This window comes from Carcharodon carcharias, chromosome 5 (genome assembly GCF_017639515.1).
Source record: "Carcharodon carcharias isolate sCarCar2 chromosome 5, sCarCar2.pri, whole genome shotgun sequence".
Taxonomy (NCBI): Eukaryota; Metazoa; Chordata; class Chondrichthyes; order Lamniformes; family Lamnidae; genus Carcharodon; species Carcharodon carcharias.
Window position 1 is genome coordinate 198,311,125 of NC_054471.1, and position 24,691 is coordinate 198,335,815.

At 39.2% G+C, this 24,691-nt stretch overlaps 1 protein-coding gene across 5 annotated transcripts in view; it reads left to right on the top strand.

Moving 5' to 3' along the window:
• Nucleotides 1-24,691, top strand: part of cad (carbamoyl-phosphate synthetase 2, aspartate transcarbamylase, and dihydroorotase) — a 116,821-nt gene that overhangs the window by 71,435 nt on the left and 20,695 nt on the right. For 2 of the 5 annotated variants that reach the window (XR_005942962.1, XM_041187316.1), the window contains exons 23-37: nucleotides 16-183; nucleotides 2,298-2,480; nucleotides 3,384-3,488; nucleotides 4,501-4,746; nucleotides 4,844-4,925; nucleotides 5,156-5,322; nucleotides 5,713-5,877; nucleotides 8,205-8,336; nucleotides 10,033-10,234; nucleotides 10,891-11,081; nucleotides 12,461-12,601; nucleotides 18,467-18,550; nucleotides 19,418-19,571; nucleotides 21,205-21,252; nucleotides 22,778-22,938. Coding sequence is in view for 3 of the 5 variants with exons in the window: in XM_041187316.1 (XP_041043250.1) it covers nucleotides 16-183; nucleotides 2,298-2,480; nucleotides 3,384-3,488; nucleotides 4,501-4,746; nucleotides 4,844-4,925; nucleotides 5,156-5,322; nucleotides 5,713-5,877; nucleotides 8,205-8,336; nucleotides 10,033-10,234; nucleotides 10,891-11,081; nucleotides 12,461-12,601; nucleotides 18,467-18,550; nucleotides 19,418-19,571; nucleotides 21,205-21,252; nucleotides 22,778-22,938 (2,229 nt within the window). In the remaining 2 variants the exon portion in view is untranslated. The remainder of the gene's footprint in view (nucleotides 1-15; nucleotides 184-2,297; nucleotides 2,481-3,383; nucleotides 3,489-4,500; nucleotides 4,747-4,843; nucleotides 4,926-5,155; nucleotides 5,323-5,712; nucleotides 5,878-8,204; nucleotides 8,337-10,032; nucleotides 10,235-10,890; nucleotides 11,082-12,460; nucleotides 12,602-18,466; nucleotides 18,551-19,417; nucleotides 19,572-21,204; nucleotides 21,253-22,777; nucleotides 22,939-24,691) is intronic. The other 3 variants (XM_041187317.1, XR_005942963.1, XM_041187318.1) reach the window with 3 other exon arrangements.

The window sequence follows — 24,691 nt, forward strand, 5'->3', positions numbered from 1 at the left end:
TTTTCCTCTCTATAGGATGACCAACTCAAAGTGATTGAATGCAATGTGAGAGTTTCACGTTCCTTTCCGTTTGTGTCAAAAACACTTGGAGTGGACATGATAGCCCTAGCTACACAAGTTATTATGGGTGAAGAAGTTGAGCCCGTAGGGCTAATGACTGGTGCAGGAATTGTAGGCGTAAAGGTAAATTGATCTTAATATATTTGAATTACAAAATAGTAATATTGCTTTTTCTGTGCTTCTTGCTCTTCACCCTATACTTAATTTTCTTTATCAAAAAAAAGAGAAATTGCAAGTGGGCATAACTAATGAGGAAACTTAATTTTGTTGTTTGTATCTTTGTACTTATTCTGTAATATCTTTGTGTCTTTGTAGTTATTCTGTAATATTCCTGCTGTGCCCAGAGATGTTATTGATGTTTGGCTTATGCAGAGTAATTTTGCTTGGATTATGAATGTACATTGCAAATGATTGTAATGGGCAGCATTCTTATAAATTCATGGGTTGGCCTTGGAACACCATTGTTATCAAGGAAATTGTAATCTTTAAATTTTAATATATTAGCTCCTGATGGAGCACTGTTAGAATCATATTTTTCAGGACTGAAGTTTTCTTTACAAAATGGAAGGACTTGGCATGATTTGGACATGTGAATGCTAACCTGGGATTTTTTTAAAAAAATCATAAGTTCACCTTGGAGCTGTAAACAAGCAGGCCTCTTCCAAGAAATCACCTGACCTAATGGAACTTGAGGAGGAGCTGTTTATTCGTATCAAACTGTAAAGCGCTTTAATTAATGAAAAGCTGGGAGACAAAAATGGAAGAGAGGAAAATAACTTAAGTCATGAATTGTTTATTTGGAAGGCAGTCTTGTTGGAGAACAAGCTGAGGAAAGAAGGCCACCTTGACGGGCTCTCCCTCTCTATTTGTCTAAAATTGTATGTGGCTATCAATCTTTGGTCAGAGAAACCCTCACCTGAATTTAACTGGTCTGCATTTGTACCTGCAAAGCTGAGACCAGTGTTGAGAACTTCCCAGTATCCACCAGGACCAGCGGCCTGTCTGCACGTGAGAAAACTCCAGGCCAACAGTGTCGAGACCCTGTGGGCTTTTCCTTTATTTTATAACACCCATGCTCCAAAATCCACCTCTGCAGAGAGACTCTATCTGTTTGTCCTTTGTTTATGTGTTTGTGTGTGCTGGGGGAATTCTTCAGGAAGAGATTGATAGTTATACTTCCCAATTACAATTGTGTGTACTTGCAACTTGCTAAAAGAAGTTTAGTTTTAAAGTAAATTAAACATTCTGAGTTTTTGAAAAAAGCCTGGTCAGAGTCTCTTTCCTTCTGGGTACTAGAGGTACAGGTACACAATTGGCCATTTTGGTGAGGGAATTAAACATTTAAATTAATGGTACGGCCTCTAGAGTAACGGGGTTTGATAAGTTGCACACTCCTCCCGTCCTAGTCATAACAGGACTCAAATAGATATTTCAATTGAATCAAAAGCAAAAATACTGCATATGCTGGAAATCTGAAATAATAAAAACAAAGTGCTGGAAAGGCTCAGGAGCTCGGACAGCAGTGCAGAGTGAACAGAATTGAATGGTTCAAGTCAATGACAGATTTGATGAAAGTTCATTGATCTGAAAGGTTAACTCTGTTTCTGTATCCACAGATGCTGTCTGACCTGCTGAGTATTTTAAGACATTTTGGTCCCCTTATCTATAGAAAGATATACTGGCATTGGAGGCAGTCCAGTGAGGGTTTATTAGGATGATTCTGGGTTTAGAGGGATTTTCTTATGAGGAAAAGTTGAGTAGGTTGGGCCTGTACTCATTGGTGTTTAGAAGAATGAGAGGTGACATTTTTGAAACATATAAGATTCTTAGGGGGTTTGACAGGGTAGATTCTGAGAGGTTGTTTGCCCTTGTTGGAGAGCCTAAGACCAGAGGGCATAATCTCAGTAAGGGGTCACCCATTTAAAACAGATGAGGATGAATTTCTTCTGAGGGTAGTGAATCTATGGAATTCTTTATTGCAGAGGGCTATAGAGGGTGGGTTATTAAGTATATCAGTAAGGGAATCAAGGGTTTTGGGGGAAAGGCAGGAAAGTGGAGTTGAGGATTATCTGTTCAGCCATGATCTAGTTTGATTTCAGTTGAGAAATAAAATGTTATTAAATAGTGTGTTTGTTAAGATAGGATGGTAGCTTTTGAAAACTCATGATGTAATGTGGAAAATCTTTTTAATAAATTGTCAAACTTGCTCATTTTGTTGTGTGCAATTTCATTTTTAGGTGCCTCAGTTTTCATTTTCCCGCCTAGCTGGGGCAGATGTGGTCCTGGGAGTGGAGATGACAAGTACTGGAGAAGTGGCCTGCTTCGGAGAAAATCGCTATGAGGCATACCTCAAGGCCATGTTAAGCACTGGCTTTAAAATACCTAAAAAGAACATACTGCTTTCAATTGGCAGCTACAAGGTAAATACATATACACCGGTCAGATTATGGTTAGTGTCGGAGGTTAATGTTGTACCAACGTTGCCTTGTTTTTGAAAACCACAACAATGCCTGGAAAAAGGAGCTTACTCCAGGGGATGGACGGTAACAGGAGGTCCCAGAAAATTTCTGTCTCCTTGGACCAACTAGTTTTGTAAATTTGTACCTCGTGCACTGTGATAATGAAAATACTTGTATTGCAGAAATAATATAAAACTTCAAGAGATGCCAGGCTTTTGCTGAATGATAGCACTCCAGTCCCCAGTTAGAAGGTCATGGGTTCAAGACCTATTCCACTGACATGAATGTACAGCATGGGTTTATACTTCAGTGCAGTGCTGAGGGAGTGCTGCATTGTTTGGTGCACTGCCTTTCAAAAGGAGTGCTAAACTGAGGCTCTATATGTCCCATCAGATGGACATCCTTTGTGAAAGAGAGCAAGAGCAGCGTCTTAACATCTTAGCCAATCTTTATCCCTTAACCAAAGCAGATTATCTGGTTACCTGTTCATAATATTTCTATTCGTGGGACCTTACTGTGTGAATTGGCTGCTAGAATTCCCTACATTACAACTGTTGACTGTACTTCAAAAATATTCTATTGGCTGTGAAGCACATAGTGATGTGAGATCATGAAGGTTATTATACAAGTCTAAGTTCATTTGAAGAATGGCTTTATGTAGCAGTAATCCTTTTTTTTTTGGCCAATCTCTGCCTTGTCCTTATTTAAATTTAAACCTTTTTTGGTAACTATCTTTCCTAATGGCTTTCAGTATTGATAGTGAATATTCCTAATGGCTATCTATATTGTGCTCTCAGATTTTTTCAATTTTTTGCCAACACATATACTCAAACTTCACATTACAGCATTTTCTTCAAATTTCAGAACAAGAGTGAGCTGCTGTCCACAGTACAATCTTTGGAGCAACTTGGATATAATCTGTATGCAAGTTTGGGAACAGCAGATTTTTATACTGAGCATGGGATTAAGGTATGAATATTGCATTTTCGTCTGGGATTTGGAATAAGTCATTTAGATAAAATTTGGAATAGCTTTAATTAAGCAAACAAAGAGGTAAAATTCACCAGAAAAAAATAAAGCTTTAATGGCTTGTAAACCTTTGGGGAAAATATGATATAGAATAAAAACAAAAAAACTGCGGATGCTGGAAATCCAAAACAAAAACAGAATTACCTGGAAAAACTCAGCAGGTCTGGCAGCATCGGCGGAGAAGAAAAGAGTTGACGTTTCGCGTCCTCATGACCCTGTCGAAGGGTCATGAGGACTCGAAACGTCAACTCTTTTCTTCTCCGCCGATGCTGCCAGACCTGCTGAGTTTTTCCAGGTAATTCTGTGTTTGTTTTATGATATAGAATTAGTTGACTATGTTATCAAAATGCTGCACAGTTTAGTGCAACTGATCAATTCTACTTTATGCCGTTGGTCATTTGTAGTTGGTAATATGCAAATTGCTAGTGTCCCTGATGCAAAGTGTATCTCTGGTTCAGGATAGAACTTTTTTTAACCATACTAAATTGACAATGGCAGAAGTGCATAAAAATATATTTGAATCTTTGTGTTTGAAGTGGGGGCATGTTGGTACAGGATCTCTTGTCACCTGTTGTCATTAAAAAGCATTACCAGGCCAAATGCTGCATGATCAGATGCAAAGCTCCCTTTGCTTGACCCCAACAATGATTTTTTTTTCTTTGCTGCAATCTCAGAAGAGTAACGTTTCTTAAGCAGTGACATTTTTTTATGGTACCAAGAGAAGACTGTTGCTGAATTGTGGATGGTTTTGTGTCACAGAGACCACTGACTCATTTGAGACCTGTAGCTGGCTGAAGAAAAGGTCCTAGTTTTATTCTTCTAGGCTGAATTTGATTTCTGGTCCTGACGCTGAAATCTTCATTGAGCATTCTCATTATCTCAACCAGTGTTTGAATTTTTTCTAGCTAAACCCCTGTAATTGACTCTTTTTGACTTGTTCCTTTCTTTGCAGATTAAGGCAGTGGACTGGCCATTTGAAGATTCTGACAATGGTTGTCCTTTGAAAGAGAGGCATAGAAGTATTGTGGACTACCTAGAAGAAAATCATTTTGACTTAGTTATAAATCTCTCCATGAGGAACTCTGGAGGACGGCGTCTTTCTTCGTTTGTTACCAAGGGTTACCGTACCAGGCGATTGGCTGTAGATTACTCTGTTCCTTTAATTATTGATATCAAGTGCACCAAACTGTTTGTTGAGGCAAGTTTCCTGATAAAGTTTTATTTGTGGGAGTGCTGTTGTTTCATTCCCTGACGAGCCTGTTTAATCTGTTAATTGGTGTAACTTCTTTCTCTAGGCTTTGCGGCTGATAGGCGATGCTCCTCCAGTGAAGACTCATGTAGATTCTATGACTTCTCACAAATTGATTCGTTTACCAGGTAATGGCAGCTGTAATGTTGCTCTCTGGACTTTTTAGTCAGTGAGTGAGTTCTGAGCAACACGTCTATGTGGCTATTGACATTTGATCAATAATTAGATGTCTGAGAAAACCTTAAATTTTGTAAAGCTGGTATGAATAGTGAAGACAAATTGTCTGTATTTGTGGCAGTGTTCCTTGTAATGCCATATGTATTTAAAAGTTCCTTGCCTATACGTTTTGCTTCTTAAGGTTTGATTGATGTCCATGTACATCTTCGAGAGCCTGGTGGAACCCATAAAGAGGATTTTGCTTCAGGCACTGCTGCAGCTTTGGCAGGAGGAATTACCATGGTGTGTGCTATGCCAAACACAATCCCAGCAATCACAGACCATACCTCCTTTGCTCTTGTACAGAAGGTAATTAGTACTTTTAATTTTCACTTTTTTTTTTAAAGTGGAAGTTCACATATATTGAGTAGTTTTGAATTCTAGCCAGATTTTGGGACAAGCAATATTTATGTTTAAAATTGGCACATTTTGCTTTTTTTGTTTGTAAATGCTTTGATGAAGCAAATTGAACTATTGGCTGAATAATTCGGTTCTGACTAGTACGAAAAGAACCAATGAATTTTCCATTCTATTTGGAGGAACTGAAGGGAAATAAATGCTTCTGGTCTTGTGATCAAGCATTTTGCTTTTACGTTGTTAAAATTAATTGTGTATTTTGCTTTTAACAATAGTTAGTTATAGGTCACAACTTCTTTAATTACGAAAATTTGATATCCTGGCACAATCTTCTCCCTCCAGTTAGCAAACGCTGGTGCTCGGTGTGACTTTGCATTGTTTTTGGGAGCATCTTCAGACAATGCTGATGTTTTGCCATTGATGAGCAATTCTGCTGCTGGCTTGAAGATGTATTTAAATGATACTTATTCAACACTCAAAATGGATAACGTATCCTTATGGATGGAGGTAAAGTGGATTTTATTTTCTTGTTTTGTAAGGTTCAGATTCGGGTCTTGGTGCATTGCTTAAACAGATCTCAGAAAGGTAGCGGTACTTCCAATTTCCAGTTTAAACTTTTAGGTTTTTTGAGACACGTATTAAAATGCTTATTAAGTGAATCAGTGCCCAAACACCTCTGTCTAAACATTTAGTTACTTGCTGCCTTTTCTTTATTTAGCACTCTTTGTAAGTGCCTAAAATCTGATTACTTAACTGCCCATTTTTGCATTATAATTAATTCCTTCTGTCCAGATGGGTGGGAAAGACATTTTTTTGAGTTTGTGTTGCCTTAATTTTTCTCACCAATTTTATTTTTATCTTGAAGATATTGACTTCATGTCCAACCCACACGATCAGTGTTAACGGGGCTTTTTTCCGATTTCCTCTTCTCTTTTTCTCTCTCTCTTCTCTTCTCTACCCCCCCGCCCCCCCATCGTACCACGTGCACGCACAAAATGGCTGAGGGGCACTGAGGTCAGCAGCAGCATGTGTACCACCATCAGGCTGAAATGAGTTAGCTCTATAGATTCAGGATTGGATCTGGAGCCTTCCTGCATTACTAACATTCGTTAGTCTTAGTTTGAGAGGGAGCAGTTAGGAGGACAAGCGTATGTCATTCTAATTATTGAATATTATTGCACTGGCCTTGCAACATTCGCTTGCAATCTCTGAAGAACAGTCCAGACTTTCACTGATATCCTGTGATCTTTGTGGTGATTTTGATTTGTAGTCATGTTGTGAAATTCTCCATGGTCTCCATTATGGCCTTCAGTCCCCACCTTACCTGAACATCCAGTGAACATTAGATTGCGTGATAATATTTGCTCTAACCGAACTGAAATTTTCTTTTCTTCCTATTTTGTAAAACTTAACCATGTGGAAAAGAAATACTCCAGACAATTCTATAAGCATCTTTGTGGTCAGGCTTTCACAAACTGTGCGCTGCAGGACAAGGTTTTGGGATTGTGAGCTCTGAGGCCATAAAGGCAGCCATGGAGCAGAGACTGTTGGGAATATCCCAGGATCGGCTCCAAGGCCCCATGGTGCATGCACCTGATTTTTCTTTCTCCCCGGCTCCGTGTCTGCTGTGAACGCACCTGATTTTTTTTTTCTCTCTTCTGGCTTACAGCTCACTGGGATGGGAGGGGAATGAAAAGCTTCGCTCAGGCAGCCTCAGAGACGTCACATTGGAAACTAGATGTGCGCTATTAACTACACGGCCAAATTTTAAGAGACTGTTGCAACATGTTTGTCTCATTAGGCCCAGTGAGTAAAGTTAAAATTTTCACAAAAGAATTTAAATTTAAGAACACATGGGCCAGAATCTACAGGTCGGCGAGCGGGGCGCGGACCCGGCTCACCGACATGTAAAACAACACGCAGTGACGTCACCGCCCATCATTCAAATCCTCAGTTCGGTGGGCGCTCACTGGAGTCGGCTGCGCGCCTGCCGAACTGTTAAAAGCCTTTTAAGGCCATTTAAATACCAATTAAAATAATTATTGGAGCTGCCTGTCCAACCTTAAGGTTGTCGGACAGGTAAAGAGCCCAGACGGCCTTCGCATTTATCACGAAACCTCATCCACAGGCGGGACGAGGTTTCATGAAGGTTTGTGAAGTTTAATAAAAATTTTTAATAAAACTCATTGACCTGTCCCAGCTCATGTGACACTGTCACCTGAGGGGACATGTCTTAACTTTGTTTTTCTTTAGTTTTTAAAAAAATTTAATCATCTCGCTGAGGCAGCTCTGTGCCTCAGGGAAATTTCTGCGCTCCTTTGCATGCATGCGCAAAAGACCCTGACTCTCCCTACCCTACCCCTTTCCTCTCCTCCTCCTCCCGCCCCCCCCACCAGCACAGGGAGCGCTCACCGTGATCGGCTGTGCACCCGGCCGTGCCTGCTCCCGCCCACTGTCCCCCTGTATTTGCTTTGCTTTGGTGCAGTAACTTCCCCCACTCCTGCTCATCAACAAGAGAGACATCCCCACCCCCTCCACCTCCTGGCCCAGTCAAGCAACTCCAAGTACCCATACCAAGTCTGAAGCGTGGGAATGGGGTCACACCACGAAAAAGTTTGGGATGCAGTGTTCTAGGAGATAGTCCAAAAGAAGACGAGCATGTTTGCTTTTGTGTCATTCCACACTAGCTTACGGGAAGCACCTACTCTGTTTAAATCAGAGCTTCAGCATGTTTATTACTTATTCTAAATGAAATGCCACATGATAATGTTTTGTCAATTTGTTTGTGCCTTTACTGTTAATGAATTTCAAATGCAATTACTTCTTGTTTTCAGCACTTTGAGAAGTGGCCCAAGCATTTGCCCATCGTGGCACATGCTGAAAAACAAACTGTAGCAGCCATTTTAATGGTTGCTCAGTTGTACCAGAGACCAGTTCACATTTGCCATGTAGCTAGAAAGGAGGAGGTAAGAATCCATACTTAACTTTATCAAAATTACTACTTAAGCATTCACTCCAATTATATATATTTATTGTTACAAATTTGCATTTCTGATTTTTAAAAACTAATATTTCAGCCATTTTTGTGCTATAACCATTCTCTGATTTTATATTTTTCCCTGGTATTAAGGGATGAAAAATTTCTGCCACTTGGTGCATTTCTGATATTGGTGTTTCTGAAATCCACCATTTTAAATTTATGTTTCAACCTACGGGGCTAGTATGAGGCTTTAAAAAATGTGCAATTCTGCTGTCAGTCAGTGATAGCAGGAGCTGACTGCAGACCTGTGATTATGGGAGCAGCGAACGTGCATTAGAAAAGATTAATTTTTTTTTACATCCACGGAATGTGGGTGTCACTGACAAGGCCAATATTTATTGCCCCTCCCTAATTGTTGCTCCAGAAGGTGGCTCTGAGATGATTTGTGGATTGCTGGCCATTTCAGAGGGCAGTTAAGAGTTAGCCACATTGCTGTGGATCTGAAGTCACTTAAAGGACGTTAGTGAACTAGGTAGGTCTTTATGACAATACAATAGTTTCATGGTCACTAGCTTTTTTTATTCCAGATTTACTTAATTGAATTTAAATTGCCCAGCTGCCATGGTGGGATTTGAACTTGTGTCTTCGGATCATTTGTCTGGGCCACTGGATTACTGATCCAGTAACACTACCACTATGCTACTGTACCCCTGGTGTATTGAAGTGTAGTAACCTGGTGCAGTTTTATTAATACACAAAAAATATTTTTAGTAAATGTCTAGCCCACCACCTAATGTTAAATAATTGGAAATTACTTTTTTTTAAGAAAAAAACTATACTGAGCCATTTACTAGTTTCTTTAGTGTACACTAGTCTTTGTTTAAATGTTTAAAAAATTCCTTTACTTCTTAAAATGTGCCTACTGGAGCCTCTGTGTGGGGGAAAAAGTCCTAATTTGACAATCCTCCTAAAACAGACATAATTGTCCGAGACTCAGCATGTTCATTGCGTTGACCTGGGGCCGTTTCCAGGTTTGTATGTGGGGCCAGCATCCAGTGCAATGGTTTTAAAGCTGCATTTAAAAAATCAGAGCAACTTGATTTATGTTTGATGTCACTTGCATTTCAAAAAAAAAAAATCCCCAGTTTTTTTACCCTGGTTTGGCCAATTTCAGGTAAATTGCACCTTGGTGTCATTTCTTTTGCTCAGAGGCAAAATTCAATAAAATTGCATCATACAGAAATCTGTAGAACGGCACTACTAAAATTTCTATATTTCCCTGTTGAATTGTAGACACAACATACTGAAATCAGTTTATTAGGAATAGGAGCAGCAGTGGGCCATTCAGCCCCTCAAGCCTGTCAGGCCAATCAATAGCTGTTCTACTGAGGGATAGTGTCAAATTCATGAAAAGTGGTAAACCCATGGGCTCTTATTTAAAACCATATTAATTCAAATGAGAAAGAAATATTTCAGGCCAAGTGTTTTTTTTTCATGCATCCAATGCTGTTGAATGGATTTCTTTTATTTCTTACTCACTGAAGCTATAAAGAAGGCGTGACACCCCCCCCCCCCACCGCCCATAAAAGATTTGTAGTTAGTTAAGATCTAAAAGTGACTGAGAAGACAAGAAGGCTTTCTTCAGAGACACAGTTATGTGAACCTTTCTTTATGTCCAACAGATCCAGATTATTCGAGCTGCAAAACAGAAAGGTGTGCAAGTAACCTGTGAAGTGGCTCCTCACCACCTGTTCTTGAGTGAGGAAGACCTTGAGCGTATAGGCCATGGCAAAGGTCAGGTCAGGCCAATGCTCAGTACCAAAGAAGATGTGAAAGCTCTCTGGGAAAATTTGGACATCATCGACTGTTTTGCAACTGATCACGGTATGTAATGGAGTCAGCACGCTCTCAGTTCTTAAATCATTTTTAACCTTTGGGTCACTGGAAGAACCACTGAGAAAATACGACCTATTTTCCGAAAAATCTTAACCTTTGTGAATCTTGATGATGTGATGAAATACATCATTCTGTTTTATTTGCTGTAATCTTTGCAGTTCCCAGTCCCAGGAGATTCCTGTGGGTGAGACTGTACAAAATTGGTTCAAGCTAAAGCAAATAACCACACAAATGGCAATATGTAGTAAATAAGCTGAAAAGTATTTTTGCTGCCAGATCAGTGTTTTGCATAAAGCTGTTTTCCTCCATGGCATAACTAAAAGTATTGTTTTTTTTTATAAAAGTTTGACTATTAAAATACTAAACCATGCTCACTAATGATTGCTTCAGTTACAGCAAGAGCTTAAATTATTTTACATTGCTGCAATAGAACTGTTTTTATGAATGGCTCTATGATTAATTCAGTGTGGTTCTGTGATTGTTAGTATTTCATTAAAATCTTAAAAGCATATTATTTCATATATAGGGTTGCTAAAGATATATATTTTTAAAAACAAGGTGTTGATTTAGACCCTAAAAAGTACTCGACAGAGTATTTATGTTTTATGTAAATGTTTATTAACGTTTCATCTTCACTTCTTTAGCCCCACATTCTGTTGAAGAAAAGAATAGTAATTCACCACCACCAGGTTACCCTGGCTTAGAGACCATGCTGCCCCTACTACTCACCGCCGTTAGTGAAGGCAGACTCACCATTGATGATCTAGTTAAACGACTGTATGAAAATCCCCGTAAGATTTTCTCCTTGCCAGTTCAGGAAAACACCTATGTGGAGGTAGGGCTTGAACTTTGAGAAATCTTGCCTTTGAAGTTGTAGAGAGAACTTTTTTTTAAAGTGTGTGTGATGGTGTTCATTCAAGCACAATCTAAAGTTCTCTTTTTATAAGAGGGTACGAATGTATGATGATCGAAAAGTTGTGTCCTGTTCACCAATGAAATCCCTAAACCATCTTTGTCTTTGCATTACAACCAACCATTTGCACGCTACATTACAGTCATAGCCTGTCAAATAAATTCTGATCGTTTGCCCTGGCGCACCCCACATGAGCACACACGCCATTACCCTCCTGTAATTGCTTTGATGGAAAGCAGATGATTGTTAAATGGCTTAGTGATAACATGATACAATAGGAGGCATAATAAAAGTGCTAGTTACAGAGAATTTGTGAAATATTGATGGTGAGGGTATGGTTCAGGGAGAAATGGAAGCAGGAAAAGCTGGTGAAGTAAATCAGCTGTAGCAGCTCAGGTTCCAAAAAGGGAGTTGGAGATCTCTGCACCAGTGTGGTGTTTTCACTGAGATTCCCAGCATAAGCACCAATATGCTCACCTCCCTCTCGCACCACTGCCACTTGCTGAAAAGTTAAGACACTCCTCCTGCATTGTCAGCGTACACTGGTGAAGAGAAAATCTCAGCTGAAGTGAAATTAAGGCCAGGCGGCTGCAAAGAGGTAATAGATTGAGGATAATTTTTTTCTGAGGATTGTGAGTCTTTGGAATTCTCCACCTCAAGAGGTGGTGGAAGCAGAGTCTTTGAATGTTTTTAAGCCAGAACTAGATAGATTCTTGAGAAGTGGGGCGGGGGGTGGTGAAAGGTTATCGGGGGTAGGTGGGAATGCGGAGTGAGGTTGAAATCAAATCAGCCATGATCTTATTGAATGGTGGAGCAGGCTCAAGGGGCCAAGTGATCTACTCCTAAAACGAATGTTCATATGTATATTTTAGCCTGTCAGAAATCCTGGTGGAACATTGGGAAGTTGATGAATTGGAATTCCTGGTAATTAAGGTCCCACTGTACTCCCAGGTTTTTCTGTTCTCTTAACTACTAGAGTCAGTGTACCAAAGATTTTAAGAACCTTACAATGGACATTGTTGGAAGCCTTAAAAAAAAATTGTTTAAATTGTAAGGAAGGCCAACCGAGAATGAATTGTTAAAATTGCAGAATAATTTAGTAGTAGGCCACAGAGAAGCTTAAAAGTACATGACTGAATAGTAAGCCTAACTTGTTTAAAACGTTAATTAAAAATCAAGATTTTGGTCATATTTTGCATAAGGAGTAACTTGCTGTATGAGAAGCTTAAAACTTAAGTATTGTAGCTCTCGGTGGCTCAGTTTTGATTCGATGCAATTTTAATGCTCTGGATGCATTACAGGTTGATTTGGAGCAAGAATGGACTATCCCAAACCACATGCAGTTCACAAAGTCCAAATGGACACCATTTGAAGGAAAGAAGGTGAAGGGAAAAGTCAGGCGAGTTGTATTGAGAGGTGAAGTGGCCTACATTGATGGACAGGTAATGTTCAAAAATTTTCTAAAATAGGTACCCTAAATTCTTGCTAGCATTTGCTACATTATCACATGACAATGTGGCAGTTCATGCTTTTGTGCTGAACTTCATCTTGATGTACAGAATGATACGTTCCATGCAAATACTGCCAGAAAATATTTGTGGAAGAGAAACATTTAACACGAGATTGGAAAATTATGAGCATTGGCAGATTGTATTTCTGTTTTATTTATTGTGTAGACCAAGCTTATATTTCTGAAAACTTTTAGTTCTAACTGAAATGTCTAATTTTGTAAGTGGAATGTTTTAGGAGCTGTTTGTAGAATTGTTTAACTACTTCATATCTCTCTCCCCTGTCTCCTCCCCTCTTGCCTCCAACAATAAGTGTGAGGAACTTACGGACTTTTGTCACTAAGATTGAGAGTATCCAATCAGTTGCCTCTGCCCCTTCCTTCCCTTTCCATTGCCCACTGGACAAATCCCCCTGCTCTGAACTCTTATATCTTCCGTTTCTCTTCTGTCTCCCATCATTCCCTGTCGAAGTTCATCTTGCCCATGGCACTCACCAGCTGCTCCCTTGGCACTATTCCCACTAAAATGCTGACGACCCAACTTCCCTTCCTGGTTGGCATGTTAACCAATGTTGTGAACAGTTCTCTCTCTTCAGGTGTTGTCCTCTCCTATTTCTCATCTACGTGCTTCCCCTTGGGTGACATCATCTGAAAACGCAGTGTTGGTTTTCACATGGACGCTGACAATACCCAGCTCCACCTCACTACTACCTCCTGCAACTACTCCACAGTCGTTACATTATCAAAATGCTTATCCAGCATCCCATACTGGACGAGCAGAAACTTTTTCAATTAATTATTGGGAAGTCAGAAGCCATTCTCTTCAGTCCCCCCGCTCCCCCTCCTAACTCCTTTTCCTAGCCACTGACTCCATCTTTCTGCCTGGCAACTTTCTAAGAATAAACCTGTCCGTTTGTAATCTTGGTTTCACATTTGCCCTCAAGATCAACTTCTGACCACATGTCCACACCATCACTAATACCATCTCTGTCACAACATCTTACTTTTCTCCCCTATCTCAGCTTATCAGCTGCTGAAACTCTCATTCATACCTTGGTTGCCTCTGGATTTGACTACTTCAATGCACTTATTGCTGGTCTCCCACATTCCACCCTGCATAAACTTGAGGTAACCCAAAACTTTGCTGCCTTTGTCTTAACTTGCACCAAATTCCATTTAGCCATCACTCCTGAGCTCACTGTCCTGCACACTCCCAGATAAGCAAGCCTTGAGTTTAAAGTTTTTGACCTTGTTTTCAAATTCCCCCATGGCCTTGTCCCTCCCTATCTCCAGCCCTACAACCGTAGAAAATATCTGCACTCATCTAATTCTGGCCTCTTGAGTATTCTTGCTTTTTAATTCCTCCACCATTGGTGGCTGTATCTTCAGCTTCCTGGATGCCAAGCTCTGGAATATCCTCCCAACGCCTCTCTACTGCTCTTCCCTCCTTTAAGACATTCCTTTGGTCAAACTTTTGGTTATCTGCCCTAATATCACCTGAAGTGCCTTGGTGCCACATTTTTTTTATATAACACTCCTGTGAAGCACCACACGACGCTTTATTATGATAAAGGAACTACGAAAACAAGTTCTTGTTTACCTTCTAGTGTTAGTATTTAGCTTGGCTCATGGATTCTGTGTTTTTAAAAATAGCAACTTGAGCCTTGTCCCTGTTGATTTGAACCAGCTGCCAGGTTCATAGAAACAGCTGTGAGACAACTATTTTTTTCTTTTGTGATGTTAATTCATATTGTTGCTATTCCATAGACATAACATTGACTCCAATCTTGATTCCTCACTATCACAGATTGTGGATTTACAAAAAACCTCAATCTGTCCCTGAGAATTAGACAGAATTGAGTTGACTGTAGACATAATAGTCGCATAATTATAACTGATAGGAAATTTCCTATCAGCTGCTTGATTTCTGCTACAAACTTTGTAGACTACATAAATCCATTATTACATTAACAATGATGGAATGGCCACTTTATTTGTTCCTAACCTGCGCACTGCATCTACTAGCGGCCTTGTTGAGATATGGCCTGAGCTGTTTGGAATGAAATGTAAGCATTTTTAAAAACAAATCTTCAAATCATTGTACTAACATATTGGCGATTGCTAATTAGCCACCAGAGGTTTTTCAGAGATTCTAAATTTAGGAACGAGGCTATCTATAATAGATCAAGAATACAGTAAAATTCAGGGAAGGTGAGTTTTTTATTTTCAACTAAAAAGAGGTAACGAGCAAAGCATCGTTGATAGAGCTACAATTGGAAGCAAGACACTGGCCTTGGTAGGTTGAAGAATCAGACCAGTTGCTATCCATTTCATTCCTGCCAGGAAAATATTTGTAGGCAGACAGTGACACAGGCCAAAATTGGTCTTACTGTAAGTTGCCTATTACCACTGGCTGTTTAATCACATGTGCATACTGGCCACTTGGATGAAATATTGGAGGATCAGCAGCATCACTGGAAACTTGAATCATACGAATCATATCGTTTTGAGAAGTATGGAGGATCTACTACTAGGTTTCAGGTGGAAGCTGCAATAGAATGGCCAAAGCAAAGGTTTTTGAATAAAACTAAGTAATGTGTCCATGAGAACCTTATCTGGCGATGCCAACTGAAGCTCTGGGTTGCAATGATAGTCAATTACTTGGATTAATCTTACTCCTTTTAAAGTAGTCTCTGTACCCGGTGCTTCATAACAATAAACCAGGCATCATTATATAAAAACAACATCAAGAGCGGTAAGCAAAAAGCTGCTGAAAGAGCGAGCTTTGATGATTCACTGAAAAGCAGCCTGATAGGTATGATGTATGAGTGGATTAGACAAGAAATTCTAAACAATAGGACCAAAATAGCTGAATCGCCTGCCACTTGATGGATACAAGGAGGAAGGGAGAGTGTGGCAGAGGCCTGAGTTGAAGGACCAAAGGGAACTTGCAGCACCAGGTTCCAAAATTGGGGTTGGAGCAAGGCCATTCAAGTGCTTCTAGATGAAGACCAGAATTCTGAACTCCACGCTTTGAGCTGTGGGGAGTCAATGGATTTTGACCCAAAAAAAAGTGGAATTTATTGCAAGGGTGGCAAAATGTTGGTTTTTTTGACGGTGAGGTAGCACTTTTGAAGGGCAGTGGGTGCATGAGCATTAAAGCAAAGAAAGATACTTGGGTGGCATAGGGTTCAAGGGAGCAGGAGGATTAAACTTCAGTGTCAGTGCCAATATAGAAGAATGTAATGGGGTTGGGGGAATTTGGGGATGGTCAGGACTGAGATGAGGATATGTGAATGGGAAGGCAAAAGCATTTACATAGAAAACTTTGAATTGAAAAACTAAACTTTCTGGTCTTGATGTTTGATGTAAAATTAATGTTTGGAGGGTGGTTAGTCATCGAGAAGAAGCATTTTGGGTTGCCTTGTTTTCTTTGGGCTGATTCTGAAGCAGTAAGAGGAAGGCAGACAGAGACTGATATGAGCTTTGAGGTGGTCAGCTAGATCTCGTCATGGGAAAATGGACCAATCATGCACCAAGCACATTAAATTCAGCAGATTTGTGTAGAGTATGACTGGCTTCATGAAAGTAACATGTATAACCTGTAGAAGACAGGTTGGTGCCAGGATAGGTTTAGAGTGGTTTATAAAGCATATATTATCCTAGGCTTTCTTAATAAAAGCATAGAGTACAAGAACAAGGAGGTGATGTTTAATTTACGTGAGACACTGGTTCGATCTCAGCTGAAGTATTGTGTCCCTTCTGGGTGCCACACTTAAGAAGGATATGAAGACAACGGAGAGAGTTCATGAGAATGACTCCAGAGATGAGGAACTTCAGTAATGAAGATTGATTGAAGAAGTTAGGGCTGTTTTCCTTGTTTGGGGGAATGGGAATGGTGGAAAGAAGGCTGAGAGGCGATTTGATAGAGGCATGAGGTCGGACAGAGTAGATAGGGGAAAAAAAACTTGCAATTTGTAAAAAGATCGAGAAGGAAAGGGCACAAATTTAAAGTAATTGGCAAAAGAAGCAAAATTGATATGAGGAAAAGCTTTTTCATGCACTGAGTGGTTAAGGTCTAGAATGCACTGCCTGAGAGAATGGTGGAGGCAGGTTCAATACAAAAGGGAATTAAACTGTTATCTGAAAAGGAAGAATGTGTGGGGTTAAGGAGAATGGCACCAAGTGAGTTGCTCACTCGGAGTGCTGGTGTAGACATGATGGACCAAATGGCCGCCTCCTGCACTGTAACGATTCTGTGAAGACAGGATAGGCTATTGTTATGGTCAGGTGAGGAGGGGTAGGATGGCTCCCCTCTTTTCCCACCCCTCATTTGACTAAAACAGGTTTATTTCAAAAGACATGTTTGCCAATTCTGAGAGCGTTTAAGTGTTTACGTTCTGTGACTTTAAAAGACACAAGCAGACAGGTTTCCTTGAGGTTTTCAAAAAGAAAAGAGTGTTTTTATTGTACTTAACCCAGTCTAAGAAAACTAATAATCTCCAACTTTAACACACACACACCAATAAATTACAGAGTGGAAAAATAGTTTGTCATACTTTAAAGTCCAATAAAGATTAAAGTGATGACCTCATAGGTTGATGACTTGGGTGGATCCAAGCTGTGCTCGGTTGTCGTGCTAGTTTTGGCATTGAGGTAGTTTAAAGATGCAGACAATTTATTTGTTCTTCTGGAGACAGCAGCTGCTGGTTAAATCCCTGCAGCATGTGGATAGTCAAATTGCAGACAGGGTTTCAGGTTGCAAGATGGGTGGAGAGAAAGATCGAGGCCCACACAGGGATCTTGCTATTTTGGCGCCTTTTTTGCTTTTGTCTCTGGTGAAAACAGTTCCTTAAACACAAAATAAGTTAGATGATTTGTCACGTTATCCCCTCCAAGTATGGTCATGGCTAGTGGATTTCAGGTGGATGGTTCCAACTTGATTAGGCTATTGCTGGGGTGAAAACAAAAAACTGCGGATGCTGGAAATACAAAACAAAAACAGAATTACCTGGAAAACTCAGCAGGTCTGGCAGCATCGGCGGAGAAGAAAAGAGTTGACGTTTCGAGTCCTCATGTCCCTTCGACAGAACTAGGCGAATCAAGGGATTCGCCTAGTTCTGTCGAAGGGTCATGAGGACGCGAAACGTCAACTCTTTTCTTCTCCGCCGATGCTGCCAGACCTGCTGAGTTTTTCCAGGTAATTCTGTTTTTGTATTGCTGGGGTGGATTCCTTTCTTAGCCAGAGTTCATTGTCTAAAGTGATTACATCTAATGCATGGTCCCCCACCCAAGTGATTGCCAGGAATGGCTGTGAATGGGTTAGGAGATGATCCCATTCATACTCCTTCCAGGTAATTGTCCCAGGGGCTTTCTAAGCAAGTTGGCTCCACTTAATGGCTGTAGAATTTATCGTGTATAGTTATCCAAATTTCAGCCACCTTAGAAGCTCTGGTTTCAAGTCACTGGAATGTGGCTTTAGCTTTTTTAAAATTCAATCAGTGGTTTTGAACCAGTAAATTCATAAAGTCATTTTTTTTTATGTAAAGCATGGCTTCGTAACATTATAACGTGTTTTGGATTATCTCTTTAATTTGAATCAACATTAAAAAAAAAACCACCTCGCTTGTTGTGATATTTTATTAGCTACTTTTAAAAACCCTATTTCTAAATGTTTTGCATACTATCGTTAATCTTTACATTTAATTTTGCAATTTGTTGCAAGTACATCTTATGGCTTAGTTCTGCAATAATACTCCACAGTTTGAAAATGTATTTGATTCTAATCTTGTAATTACAGGTATTGGTTCCCCCTGGTTATGGACAGGATGTGAGGGCCTGGCCCTTGGGTGTCCCATTGCCGCCACCATTAACTACAGTAAAAGTAAGGCTTCGATACCAGTGCAATCTGTTTTGATAATTAACTTTTTCTGTGCTTTTTAAAAAAAAGTGTGGTCAAGTTTTAAAATGTTGTCATTTAAGGATGCATCTTCTGCTGATCCCTTGTGTTATGTCCTTTTCAGTAGACAGGTGTTAGCCAAAGTAAGGCAGTAACCAGTGTTAATCAGTAGACAAAAGTCTAGTGTTGCGCTTCTGTGCTATCTTTGTGGTGTTCTGAAAGCACATTTTTCATATGAACAGATTAAAAGAGGTCCATCAAGCTGCTTGCAAACAGTTAATGCTATTAAGCGATGACTTCCAGTAAACCCTCTGACTTGTAATCGTGCAATCTCCTGAAAAAGGTAAAACGAAGCTTGAAAAAGACCCTAGGCGCATTCCGAGGTTGTGTGGGGGGAATGGAGCAGAGGAATCTGCAATTTCCCTTCCACCTCTGAAGCCAGTCAGAACAACTTTAGAGGTACAAGTGCATACACAACATCCCACCTGCCTTTCATGAGTAGTGATATTATGCATAGAAGTCGTTCACCTTTTTGAACAGTTGCAGCAAATCCTTGCTAACTGAAATGGACAGGCTGGTGCAAAGCAGTTGAAGTGCGGATAACTCTATGTAAAGGGAAACCTCCTAGCAGCAAATGCAGCACTCCCTTGGTACTGTACTTAAGTGTTGGACATGTTTATTGGTTTCAAGTAACATGCTATAGCTTTTAACAGTACTAAAACATGAGGCATTGCATTGTTTCTCAATGATTTTCATAGTTGGTTTTTAAGATTTCTAATTTTTGGTTAATTTGCCTGATAAGTAATTAATTATATAATAATGTACATGCTCATGCTACACTTATTTTTTAAGACCCCAGAGCATTCAAAACACCCTACTCAAACTGAAACAGTCCGAACCAGAGCTGCAAGCCCTCGCAGGTTGGCAAGCAGTGGTCCTGCTGTGGATCCCAGGCTCCATCTTCCTCCAAGGATCCATCGCTCTTCTGACCCTGGACTTCCAAATGGTACATTTTTTTCCCGTCTTTTAGGTGTGATTTAGCCTGGTCTTCTGCAGTTCAACATTCACTCGTGTTGATGCATTTAACTGTAAGATTACTAGATGGCCTAGTAATTTTTTAGCTCTTCTGGGCTGATTAATAATAAAATAAATTATTCCCAAATTTATACAATTAGATACATACATACTATTTACTGCGGTGCTGAAGTTCATTCTCCCAGCTTATTCGTGGTCATCAAAGTTGCATCATATATTTAGCCTATTTTTAAAAAAATACAGATTGATGGCTTCCATGTCATCAGTTATGGTCTATTTTGCAAATAACATATTTCATTATTTTCTATTTATCATTCTTAGCCTTCACCCCACAGTTTTAAAAATATAGCCATCATGCAAACAGAATATCCTGATTTATGCAGATCTTAACAAAAATTCTAGTAAGTTCTGAGCATACCACTTAACAATCTATAGAATGTATGATATACAATGGCCCTGCTGCTATTGCCTCTTAATCTAAGAATTTGAGTTCCCAATTGTTTTCAGGATCATTGCGTGATGAGCTTGTTTGAAGGTCGTCTATAAGTCAATTTGTAACTCAGCACCATATTTGTAGCTTTTCAAATGTTTGTCTTGTGTGAACTTGTGTTTTTTAATAGACTAACTGATCAGGTGTGTGGTGATGTTATTGTGTTTTGAATTTGAATGGTGTTTTGGCCTCAGAAGATGAGACCTCTGACAAATGATTTGCCTATTTTACTGCATAACGGTTATTCAGTTAATCATGGTTAGTACGGTGGCAGTGTTATCAATCTTTAATGTTCTGAGTACATTGTTAGGAGCCTCACAATTTTTTAGTAAGTTTTTTTTACATCTATTTTATTTTTTTAAAAGCTCAAAGTATAAGAGCATCAAATTCTGGTCTACTTTAAAAAAAATCCTGATTGTTCTATTTTCCTCCCTAGTGGCTAAGTATGAAATTCAATTAATGGAACAGAAACTTCACACTTCAGCTAACACTTTAGCCTTTGCTCTCAGTCTACAACTTGGAATCTTGTCTAGTTTGGAATGTTTGCATAAGTAATCTTTGTGATTTTATCAAATAATTTTTTTTAACAATCAGAGCATCTCAAATGGTCTTTTGATTCCATTAACTGTGCATTTGTCTCCCAAATAGTGTCAGTCATGCTCTGTTAAATATTGCATCAAACCACTTTTTAAAAAAAAAGTCAATCAGTTGTATCATAAACAGGTAAAAACTTTAAACGCAGTTGCTGCAAATGTTTTTGTAAAATGTAAGTGCTTTCTTTTCAATTCCCTTAGCTAAGAATCTATCAAGTAGTGAAATATTGCCATATTGGTTGGCGGTTACTGAACACAAACAAGAATACAAACAAATTCCCATGAGGGCCCATGTCTTCCTGCAGTTTTGACATTAAAGAATGCATTCTGACGTTAATCGTGGGTCTCATGGATGCTTGTGGTCATGCTCCGCTGTAATTTAAATATATTACCTAGTTCCCTCTGGTCAGCACATGAAAAAAATGTTATATTGCAGAGCATGCTTGGCTGTTCTGATCTGGATTGCTTGATTCAATTAATGACTGACTTTTTGCTGCTTCTGCATGCTTTGATTTAAACAGCTGAAGGAGAATACAAGGAAAAACCAGTCAAGAAACTCATCGAACAAGGTGTGAATTGCAGTTTCTGATTTAAAATTCAACACTCCGGAATGTTCAGAAGTTAGAATTGATTATTTTGTAATCTGTTTAAATTGATTTGGATATCAGATCATTCTAACAATTCAAATGAAAGCAAAATACTGCAGGTGCTGGAAATCTGAAATAAAAACAGATAGAAACGCCAGGTCTGGTATCATCTGTGGAGAGAGATAGAGTTAACATTTCAGGTCTGATGTAAGGTCACAGACTTGAAACATTAATTCTGTTCCTCAATCCCAACAATTATCCTCTTAAAAAATTATGTTGGGTCCTTTCCTGAATTTTATTTTTTAAAAGTTCTGTTTGACTTTAAGTATTTTGGAGAAAAGTACTAAACCTGCTACCTTGAATGTGGTGATACTAATATTCTGAAATGTCTGCATGTTACCAGACTGTATAGCATTGAGACATTATAGAAATATGATTGATTGATAGAACTTGAATAATTCTGCTGTTGTAGTAAATGTTACTGTTTTAATTTAGGGTTTTAATGATTTGCTAAAGGCTTGAGTTGGGCATCCAGTTTACTATCGTGATTTAGTTTACATTTATATGTAAAGGTTTGTGCTTGATTTTTTTTTCTCTTTGCCCCCTCGCCCACTCAACCCCAGCACATTGCAACAGTTTGCTCGATAAGTCAAACACACAGGTTTTACAGAAATAAAAAGCCGAAAATTTTGGAACACTCAGCAGATCAGGCAGCACCTGTGGAACAAGAAACAGAGTTGATGCCTGTTATCTTTCATCACAACTGGGAAAAGTTAGAAATGTAGACTGTTTTAAGAAAGTGGAAGGGGAGAAGGTCAGAAGAATAAATAGGACAGGTCTGTGATTGGGTGAAAGACAGGAGAGATTAAATGACAGATGAATTGGTGGCGCAGGGCCAAAGGGAGTGGTAATGGACAAGGAAAGAAACAAAATACCTGTCTAGAAGAGATGTGAATGGTAGAACCATGAATAGCTGCTATTAGAAAGCAGAAAAATAAGACGGTTAAACCAAAGCCTACAGGAAACAAACTGGGGGCAGCGATTTTCCAATCCCCTCCTGAATCAGGGCAAAGTATACCATACTGCACTGTGTAGTCAGTTATTAACAGATTGTGGGAACAGAGCATGTACAGAACCTGTGTGGTAGATTGTATGGTGGTAACTATAACAGAGTAACACTTCCAATGTCTTATGGGCTGATGGCAGTTGCAGAGGCAACAACATAATCTATTGGCTATGAACCTGACAGCACTAATTTGTACAATCAATTTGAACACACACCTCATTTTTAAACTTCAAAATGAAAGTCATGTCTTTCTTCACTTGCAGTGAATGAATTCTGCTTGAAGCTGATAAGTTAATCAATTTTCAGTTGATATGTTTAAAATAACATTCAACAGTGAAGAGTTAGGTGAAAGCTGAATATTTGCTTAATGGCAAAAAGCCAATCATTTGAACTAATGCTAGAATAACATCTTAACACTTCTTTGTTTTTAATGTGCCAAAGATACCTTTAATCAGGACGGTTATATACATCCTCCTCCAGTCTCGAGGCTTCTATCACCACAGAATCTTGCAGCCCAGGCTGTCCCTCACCCATACTCCCCTTTGTTACATCCTTTTGTTGGACAGCACATTCTGTCAGTCAGACAGTTTACTAAGGACCAGGTAATCACTATTTTCATTGCTTTTAATCTGCTTTCTGTTCTCATGCTGAGCTGAGTTGTGTAGTGAAATTGATCATTGATTGACGTAAACCTGGTTATAATTGACGAGGACCTTGATGAGGGACTGATATTGCTGTCTTAATGACTTGAATTGTGTTGCTTCCCAACATCTAACCAAAATCCAGTTGGCTTTCGTACAAAGCAGGCAGCCAGACACATTGGATTCTGCTTGTGGGAGAAAAGAAATTTTGCACCGACCCAAATTTTTAGATATTTAATAAACTCACCAAGTGATTTCTCAACTTTCTTATTTATTTAACAGTTTTGTGGAGAACCGGCAGCTACTAACGCTTAATGATTTTGCCATTCGTAACTATATAATCATGCAAAACTTTTGTAATAACTGCTTCACATAGCCCAGCTTTCTTTTTTTTCCTCCTACTTTATTTCAAAAAGCTAAACATTATGATTAGTTTACAGTTAAATTGGAAAAACTGGCAAAGAATTAACTGTCCAGATGTAAACATTGAGCTTTGGAAAAATTAAAATAAAAATATACTTTACAAAAGTGATAAGTAGTAGCCAGGTCTTCACCCTGACACTGCACTGGCATATATTCTCAACACAGTATTTACAGCATGTTGACTGACTGCCTAATTGTGTTGTATCTCTATTGCAATTTAACAAACTAATGTCTCCTTTTCAGCAACAGATGCGTATTAGTGATATTTATGACATGTTCCCACATTACATCATGTCCGGTAGTACATATTTGTAGCTTTCAAATATTGTCCATTGAGCATGCCTTCAATGCTGAAAAGTGATCCTGGAAGAACAGTGGTGTCATTTGATTTGGTTGTAAGTGATTTGAAAGTAGAACAAGTCCTTCTGGTCAGACTAATTGTATAGAATATCTCAGCTGGTTTTTTGGAACATATTTTATAAAATTGTAAATATTCTTGTGATTGAAAGTAAGACACCCACGTGCCGCCTTGTCCAGATTGCATTCAAGTAGACATCAGAAATAGCAAAGTATTAAGTATCTCACAGTTAGATCTACTTCCACTAACTCAAATGTTAACTTTGGGACCTATTTGAATTATCAGGCATTAGCAGCAGTGGAAGATCTTGTGTGTCACATTGCTGTTAGTCACTCTGTCCAATCTTCAGTATTGATTATGGATGGTGCATTAGCACTAGTGTCAGCCTGTGTTTATTTGTCAATAGATATGCTCTCACCACTGCCTCAGCTGTCAGGCTGAGCATGATTTAAGGACCACAACATCCATATGAACTGTGCACAATCTAAGAGTCTCTGATTTCTGTATTTATTGAAAGTGGAACATGATCTGCAGCCAAAGAATGAGGAAATATGATCAATTTCTTGCTTGAGAGAGATTAATAAATGGTGTCTTGACTTTTATGTTTTTGGATTGAAGACACTATTGATATTTATTGCTCATCTCTAGTTACTCTGACAATGTGGTGGTTGACCTCTTAAATGATTTGTTTTAAGTTGAGTGACAAGCTAGGCCACTTAGAGAACATTAAGAGTCAAACATGTAGTTCATTTTCATAAACTTCGTTCCTCTTACCCCTCCGCCTGCCTCTACTACCTGGAATGCCGTGCATCGTTACCCCTATTATTGTATCAATTTAGTGTCACTGTGACCTTCGGGAAAAGAATTGAAGTGAGAATTCAAAAGAGGGGCGATAACATGGTGGTAATGTTACTGGACTAGTAATCCAGTGGC